The following is an 8,773-nucleotide window of genomic DNA, read 5'->3' as shown; positions in this document are numbered from 1 at the left end:
GTGAACAAGATGAACAATGATCAATGCATACTGCTCCAATGTCCTCACTCCTCTTGGAAGTCCAACTCCTCGTCTCATTACACCGCCTCTCATTAAACTTTTCTCAACTTTTATCTCATCCCAAACAGTCGCTCATGCCATCAGGAATTCGGCAACTCCCATTGAAAATAAATAAATTAAATTCGTTGCAGATCGTTGTCAGTGTGAACCCTGTTTAGTTGTACTGTACCCTAGTTTGTTTGTATGTTGTTGAGGTGCGCTTTTCTCTCTATAAATCATACCCTAGCCGCTCTGATTACAGTGCACGGGTCGTGGGATGAGTGGACACCATGGAGCTTGTGTTCCTCAACATGCGGTCGTGGATACAGGGACCGCACTCGCTCCTGCAAGCAGCCGCAGTTTGGAGGAAACCCCTGCGACGGTCCAGAGAAACAGACCAAGTTCTGCAACATTGCTGTGTGCCCAGGTGATCTTTGGGTCTTTAAATACAGACTGTCTCATACAGATTTAATGACTTTCATCAAGCAGCACAATTAAAGCCTAATGTGAGGCACTGTAGAAAAGGAGATTGAAAGGAACCATTGTGAAGTTCACAGCAAATGATGGTGATTAAGTAAGGCTTTAAATCACCGTGGACTGGGCTAGAGTTTGGCAATCCAAAGCTCCTCTCTCTTTCCCCTGCAACATATCTTTCAATAATGTCCCCTTATCATGCTCTACTTTCTGTTCCTCTCTTTTGTCAACTTAATGTTGCTTTGTATCCTCTATCCTCACAAATCACTTCTTATATCTTTATATCTTGTAGTGGATGGTGTGTGGAATGAGTGGTCCAGCTGGAGTTCCTGTTCCTCAACCTGTTCAAATGGAACAATGCAGCGCACTCGTGAATGTAACGGGCCCTCGTATGGGGGCCTAGAGTGTCAGGGCGAATGGCGTCAGACAAGAGACTGCTTCCTTCGAGAGTGTCCTGTGGATGGTCAATGGCAGCTCTGGAGCTCTTGGGCTGGTTGTACCAAAACATGTGGTGGAGGAAGCCAGCAAAGACAGAGGGTCTGTTACGGTCCCTTTTTTGGGGGGGAGCCATGCCCAGGGGACAGAGAGGAAGTTAGACGTTGCAATGAGAAGAGATGTCCAGGTGAGACAATCATTATTGGTTGTAGCCAAAAGTCATTCTCTGCTAGGGGTGGGCGATATACTTGTAGACACGGTAAACTAGTTGAAATTTGACCACTGGTATACATTTTCGATTACCATCTCTATCAATATTCCACCTCACCTAAGTTCATCTATTTTATGCCTTTACTTTTTGACACTTTAGAGAGATTTTAAAGTGTTAAAAAAAAAATTGCCCATTATTTGCTCACCCTCCAGATGTCCTAGGTGTATATGACTTCCTTCTGTCGGTCATATGCATTCAGAGTTATATAAAAAAATATCCAGACATCTTCATCAGTCCAAACCAGGTCTAATAAAGTGCATACATCCATAATAAAAAAGCGCCTCACATGGCTCCAGGGGTGAATAAAGGCCTCCTGTAGTGAATCGATACGTTTTTGTAAGAAAAATATCCAATGAGTCTCGTGAAAACCAAAGTTTGTTTACAGGAGCAAAGGGAGCAAAGGAAGCAAAGTTTCCTTAGTTTAGCAAAGGAAAACCAGTCTCAGCTTGGTTTATATCAAAATCCTCTGACATTTTTCTTTACAAATTCTTGTTTTAAACTCCTAATTCATGCATATGCAATGCTGACATAATACGTCATAAGGTGATTCTTACGCTTTACATTTGGATATCAGTGTTTCCCCTAGGTTTCCAGCTTTGGGGTTATCGGAGCTGGTAGCCAACGTTACTTTTTTTCCCGGTATTTTAGCCTACTTTGTGTAATAACGTATTTCAGTGAAAAAATAAGTCCAAAACTCTCTTTTAACATTTTAAACAATAGGCCTCTACAATCTTTTGCTTTTTTTTTTTTTGGAAATTATGTGTTTTAATTTTTCTGATAATCAGATGAAAGCATAAACATTTATTTATTTTTAATCAAATGAAAAATAAACCCTTTTAATTTTTGGCAAACAAACAGAGGGTTTACTGTTAAAACCAATACATGGAAGAAAAATTATATTCAGTTTAAAACTTTTAAATAATAATTGTAGTATTTTTTTCTACAATTAAGTATTTAATCTTGTTGTAATGTTTATTTTTTATCATATGTATTGTTTTATGTAAATTATTTAAATAGGAATATATAAACACCTACATTATCCTGTACAAAAGTAATACAAGAATAATATTGTTCTGTTACATGTTAAACCGTACTTTTATTTTGACAGGTTGCCGTGAATTTTCTGTGTGTACAGTATGATATGATGCTAGTTTTCTCAAATGAAATGGTAAAAGTGACGCTCACAGCAGCTTTGGAGATTGAGTTTATCTGTTCATGTGAGATGCAAATACAATTAGCGGGAGCATCAAGCGTGCTTCAGCATGCCTGTAGTAAAAAAAAAACGCGTCTCCGCCATTCATACATACTGTCACACCCCCGGACTTTTATGTTGGTTTCTCCCATCAATTCCCCCCGCAGATCTGAGTGTTTTGGTTTCTCCCTTATTGTCTTCACCTGGATGTGTTAATCAGTCTGTGTATTTAGTGTGTGTGTTTTCCCCTCAATCCTGTCGGTCTTTGTTACATCCCTGTGTTCCTGTGTTTCCTGTGCGTCTCTATTGGATTTTTTAAATACTGTTCGTTTTTACTACGTAGTTGTTCGTCTGTTCCTGCCTGAATCCTGACAGAAAGACTGACCAAAACAGTTTTTCCGCGTCTCCCCCCATTTTTGTTTCTCATTCCTTTTCCAGTGTTTTTGTTTCCGTGGTGTCAGCATTATGAACCCCCTACTCCGTCCAGAATTCATCCTCCTCCGGCTGAAGCAGGGGGATCTACCGCTCGAGGGATTTATGATCATGTTCCAGCTTGTAGCAAACACCACCAGCTACCCGGACGACGCGCTCTGTGCGTTCTATGACGCTAGCCTCAACGCGTCTTGCAGAGCGTCGTCGTCCGAGGACGGCCCTCGAGCAGATTTCACCGCGTTTGTGGAGTGGACACTGGCGAGAAACAAACCCTCGTTTCCCGCCTGTTCCAAGGATAATCTCGTCAGTGTCACTCTGGACCCAGAACCCAGCCAGCCACCCCGACTTGCAGATTATGAGCCTGAGCCCACCGTAGACAGGAAGCCCGAGCCCGGAGCGTCAGCAGTATGGAGCGCCGATGGGGTCATAACTTCCGACCAGGTGCGAGAGCCGGCCATTACATCTGCGACGGTGGAGTGCTTTGTGGAGCAAGAGAGGGCAGTAGAGAGCCCTACCCACTGCACCACCACTGGGGGTGAGCATGAGCACAACTCTGGGGACTTAATAGACTTTGTCACAGAAATACCTGTCTGCCTGGATTTCCCACCCACCCTCCCTCTTCTGTCTATGCCTGAATCTCCGCTGGTTCCGTCCAGCCGTCCTGAATCTCCGCTGGTTCCATCCAGCCTTCCAGAATCCCCGCTGTCTTATGTCTGTCCCCTTGCTCGCCCTCAGCCCACCAGCTGTGCAGTGGGCTCGCCGCAGGTCAGCCAGCTTCCATCGGTGTCATGGCTGGAGGATCCCTCACCATCGTCCTGGACTCCGCCTTGGCCCTCCAACTCCACCGGGCTCCATCGTCCCTCCGGCTCCACCCTGGTCAGTCATCGCCCCACCTTCGCCTCTGGACTTTGATGGCAGAGCCCGAGGCTTTCCGTCTCCGCCTCGGGCTCTACCACCACCTGCTCCGCCTCCGTCGGTCAGCCCCATGGAGTCGTCAGCCTTCCCTCCACCATGGCTCCTCCCTCCATCGGCTCCACCGTGGCATTCCATCATGGCTGCGTTCTGGGTCCCACCTGGCTCCTCCTGCTCCAGCCCCCTCCTGTCACCTCCTTGGCTCCTCCCTCCGTCATCACCTCCATGGACTATTCCGTCACCACCCTGGACTCCATCTTGTGCCCTCCTCCCGGGAGTCCGTCCTCCACCAAAGCCCCCTCCTAAGACTTTGTACTGTTTGTTTTTTTTTCTGTTTGTCGGCACGAGGACGTGCCTTACGGGAGGGGGAGGTAATGTCACACCCCCGGACTTTTATGTTGGTTTCTCCCATCAATTCCCCCTGCAGATCTGAGTGTTTTGGTTTCTCCCTTATTGTCTTCACCTGGATGTGTTAATCAGTCTGTGTATTTAGTGTGTGTGTTTTCCCCTCAACCCGGTCGGACTTTGATGTTACATCCCTGTGTTCCTGTGTTTCCTGTGCGTCCCTATTGGATTTATTAAATACTGTTCGTTTTTACTACGTCGTTGTTCGTCTGTCCTGCCTGAATCCTGACACATACAGAGGCAAACGGAACATGCAGGATTCATATTAAAACGGTCTTCTTGCATTTCAGTTTTCACAGACACTAGTCCATATCGCGGTTTGAATTAAGTGACAGATTTGTGATTTATTAATCCAAAAATCGACGAATTACGTGGCATTTCGCGTTATAGTAAATTCCGTTTTTATGAATGGAGTGCGCGATCCCGTCCGGTGTTTTCGCAGAGGAGACATTGTAAACGCGTGACCATGTAGAGACAGAAATGACATGCCTTCGTGTAAATAAGATAAATAACATAAGGCAATTTAGTTTGTTTAATAAAAGAACAATGTATAGACCTGTTCTATAGGAAAGATAACCTTAAATGACTTCTATTGTGATCTGGCGCTATATCGAAAATAAAATTGACGTTCAAGCGGGGCGGGGGGTGCCGTTGGGAGGGCGGGCCGCCCCCCTAAAATAATGGTAGGGGAAACACTGGATATTTTTCGTACAAAATCGATTCACTACAGGAGGCCTTTATTCACTCCAGGAGCCATGTGAGGCACTCTTAATTATGGATGTATGCACTTTATTGGACTTGGTTTAGACTGATGAAGGGAAACACTCGCCTATGCCATTCTAAAGCTTGGATATGCCAGGAAATTTTTTATTATAACTCCAATTGCATTTGTCTGAAAGAATGAAGTCACATACACCTAGGATGCATGGAGGGTGAGTAAATAATGGGCTAATTTTTGGGTGAACTATCCCTTTAAACCACTATTGCATAGTAAAATGCGAAAGAGGTCTCAATTCGGTACTTGCGCACTCTTCTGACAGATGGTTTTATTTCTGAAAGACGGTTTAATTAAAACCATCTGTCAGAACAAAGATGTCTTTCGAATGTTATTGCGCCGCCTGTCACACAGCTTGAGTAAGGAGTCATTTCTTGCAGTTTATTTTGCTCAAACGGTCGAATAAACACAGTTATGTCAAAATGGTCTTTTTTAAGTTAGAACATTAGATCCGTGTATTAGGTCTTGAAGGATTAGTTTACTTCCAGAATAACAATTTCCTGGTAATTTACTCACCCCCATGTCATCCAAGATATTCATGTCTTTCTTTCTTCAGTCGAAAAGAAATTAAGGTTTTTGAGGAAAACGTTCCAGGATTTTTCTCCATATAGTGGACTACAATAGGGATCAACAGATTACATCAGGTCCAAATTGCAGCTTCAGTGCAGCTTCAAAGGGCCCAGACAAGGAATTGGGGTCTTATGTTGCAAAACGATTGGTCATTTTCTTAAAAAAAAAAAAAAAAAAAACTGTTACTTTTTAACCACAAATGCTCTGCGATGTGGGTCCGCCACGTAAGTTGGAAAAACTCCTTCGAAAATGGACTTCCAACATAATTGTTTTACCTTTTTTTTGTAAAGTTAGTTTGACTTTCTTTCTACGTTTGTCTTTGTAAACTCTGGGTCTGTGCCCTTTCCAACATAAATACATTATGCGTGAGTCGAGCTAGTGCAAAACGAGCATTTGTGGTATATACATTTTTTATTTTTATTAAAAATGACCAATCATTTCCCTAGATAAGACCCTTATTGGATCATGTAGATCCATTGAAGCTACATTGAAACTGCAGTTTGGACCTTCAACCCATTGGCTCTCATTGAGGTCCACTCCTGGAATGTTTTCCTCAAAAACTTTAATTTCTTTTCGCCTGAAGAATGAAAGACATGAACATCTTGGATGACATAAGGGTGAGTAAATTATCAGAATTTTTTTTTTTTCTGGAAGTGAACTAATCCTTTAAAGTGACTGCAGCCTACTTTACCTGCTTGTAAGAACCTTAAGAACTGCTATTATCTACTATTTATAGAATGATGTTGTAAATCTGTACCTTACTTGTTGCTTTGTTCACATTTTGTTGGGTTTGTTCAGGTTTTTGCGTTTTTTGACTTCTTTGGTTTTATGCAGAGCCACATGAGATCTGTGACGAGGAGAATTTCTCAAATGTAGTGTGGAAGAAAACTCCTGCAGGGGACACTGCAGCTGTCCGCTGCCCTCCAAATGCTGTAGGTAAGACATGACTCATGCAAACACAAACACACCGGAATAACTTCCTTAACAGTCATCACCCTCAAAGCTGTATGAAACATTTTCAGGACCATGGACAGCTCCAAAAGCTTGGTTTAAAGAAGAAAACCTACAAGATAATACACAGTATACAATTTTTAACCAATCCTTATTCTGCTAATGACGACCCATTTCTTTCATGCAGGACTAATTCTTCGGCGATGTTCGTTGGATGATGAGGGCATTGCATTCTGGGAAAACCCAACGTACATGAAATGCGTCTCAAATGATTACCGAAGTATCCAAACACTGGTAGGTAATCTCCAAACTAAGGTTTAGCTATCCACTTTTTTCCTCAAGGCAGAAGTAAGCCTATGGGTGAGACTTTCAGTTCATTATCCACTATAGGGAAATATCGAGAAAAATGTGCAGTGAACGGTAAAACTATTTGCATTACAAACCAGTGTGCTCATAATTAAGATAATACATTAAAATAAAATGGTAAGACACTAATTTGCCGTATAAAGCAGCAAAAAGATGTTTTGTATAGCTAAAAATTGCTGGACATGGATGAGACCGTAAGCCACGCCTATAAAATGTACAAATGGCCATGGCCACTTTTATGGGATAGGTTAACCAAGATGGTGTCTTCTAAGCTAAGGTTTTTTTTTTTTTACCTACTCCAGACCAGAGATCACCTGTCCAAGGCTCAACGAGGGCTTGTTGGAGACGGGGTCTCTGAAGTCATGACCAAGCTGAGGGTGACGTCTAGTGATGGAACAAGCTACAGCGGAGACCTTCTGGCTATCATAGATGTTCTGAAAAACATGACAGAGATATTTAGGAGGTCCTACTATAGCCCCAGTAATGCAGATATGAGGGTTAGTGAAGTGTTTTTCACTTAGTTCTAAATAAAAGACCGTTTTGGCCCTGAATGTTTCTCTCTCATGTGGGTTTGTTCTCAGAATTTTGTGCAGTCTGTGAGTAACTTACTGATGGAGGAAAACAGGGACAGGTGGGAGGAAGCACAGCTGGTGAGTCAGCCTTCACTCTTTTTCTCTTTCCATGTCGTTATTGTTCATTAATTCATTCACTCATTCATTCTTCCACTCACTCATTCATCATGCTCTTATTCCGTTTTTTAACGTTGACATCTTCTCAGTCTTTCATTTAGTAATTATGCAAGTTTCAGCTGGTTTTAAAGGTGATTAATTGGCTAATTCTCTTCTCTTCGCTGCACATCTTTCTTTCAGCTGTTTGTCTCCTGCTGTTTAGTTAGATCATTAGTTAGTTTACTATTTATGTCTTAATGCAAGCTTCAGTTTACATTCTAAACGGAGGATATCATTAAGCTTGTGCAGCAGTTGTTTTTAGAAAAATATCGTATTTATTATTACAATAGCTTTTAAAATACACTTACAGAATTACATATTAAAAGAAGAACTAAAAACGTTTTAACATTGTGCTCTGCTTTTCTTTCTGGCAGCTTGGGCCCAATGTTAAGGAGCTCTTTCGTCTAGTAGAGGACTTTGTGGATGTCATCAGTCTCCGCATGAAGGACTTCCAGGACACTTATGAGGTCACCGACAATCTGGGTCAGTTTTCACTGACATTTAACTCAGTTTACACCCCTGCAATAATGTCAGAGGATGATGGGCATGTACTTAAGTGGTTGAAAGTTTAGACAGGCAGCCTAGAAGTTGAAACCACAAATCTAAAAAAGACCTGGAGAACATGAAGCAAATTGTATTGAAAGTTAATAACCATCTGATGAATGGTGTCCAGTACTGTGGAAAGGTCTTTTAAAAGGCATTTTTAATAATTTAGGATGTGGCGATGTGTATAAATCTTCATGGGTGATTACCTATGACCCAGTCACATAGTTTTAAATGGCTGTCATCTTTTTATGTTTGTGTTTTTAATTACAACACCACAGCTTCACTATAACAGCTGAAACCGATGACCAGTTGAAATCACCCTCAACACTTTTACTCACACACCTTGAACATTTTCACACTCATCAGAAAGGCACTACACAATATCCCTTTGAAAATCCTGAGCTATGAAGGAGTGTGTCGCTAATATGCTGCTCGCAATGATTTCCAAATATGTATAGCTCTAGGCATTTCTATAGCTTTGGAATCACACCCTAAACCACGCACATCTCTCCTACACAAAGAGGACTATGCTTTACTTAGCACTCAGGTTCGCGAAATCAGCGGGAAGATGAACTTTCGTGGTCATATGTGGGCTGCAGCTGGCAGAGTTTAAAAGGGGGGTGTGAAAGGTTCTGTTTACCTCTGAATCACTAAGCTGCCCATGAGCTCAGATTGTC

The 8,773-nt window shown here is 42.3% G+C and overlaps 2 protein-coding genes across 2 annotated transcripts in view; both read left to right on the top strand.

Annotated features, from left to right (window-relative positions):
• The window catches only part of plcg2 (phospholipase C, gamma 2), a 121,290-nt gene that overhangs the window by 73,021 nt on the left and 39,496 nt on the right, over positions 1 to 8,773 (top strand). The gene's annotated exons all lie outside the window — the stretch shown is intronic.
• The window catches only part of LOC141346163 (adhesion G protein-coupled receptor B1-like), a 49,376-nt gene that overhangs the window by 18,721 nt on the left and 21,882 nt on the right, over positions 1 to 8,773 (top strand). The window contains exons 5-11 of the mRNA XM_073851077.1: positions 302 to 466; positions 806 to 1,135; positions 6,340 to 6,441; positions 6,644 to 6,750; positions 7,125 to 7,319; positions 7,404 to 7,472; positions 7,925 to 8,033. Of these exons, the coding sequence (XP_073707178.1) occupies positions 302 to 466; positions 806 to 1,135; positions 6,340 to 6,441; positions 6,644 to 6,750; positions 7,125 to 7,319; positions 7,404 to 7,472; positions 7,925 to 8,033 (1,077 nt within the window). The remainder of the gene's footprint in view (positions 1 to 301; positions 467 to 805; positions 1,136 to 6,339; positions 6,442 to 6,643; positions 6,751 to 7,124; positions 7,320 to 7,403; positions 7,473 to 7,924; positions 8,034 to 8,773) is intronic.

Source organism: Garra rufa, chromosome 11 (genome assembly GCF_049309525.1).
Source record: "Garra rufa chromosome 11, GarRuf1.0, whole genome shotgun sequence".
Lineage (NCBI taxonomy): Eukaryota > Metazoa > Chordata > Actinopteri > Cypriniformes > Cyprinidae > Garra > Garra rufa.
Note: the sequence above shows the minus strand (reverse complement) of the source record. Positions and strands in the feature narration are given on the sequence as shown.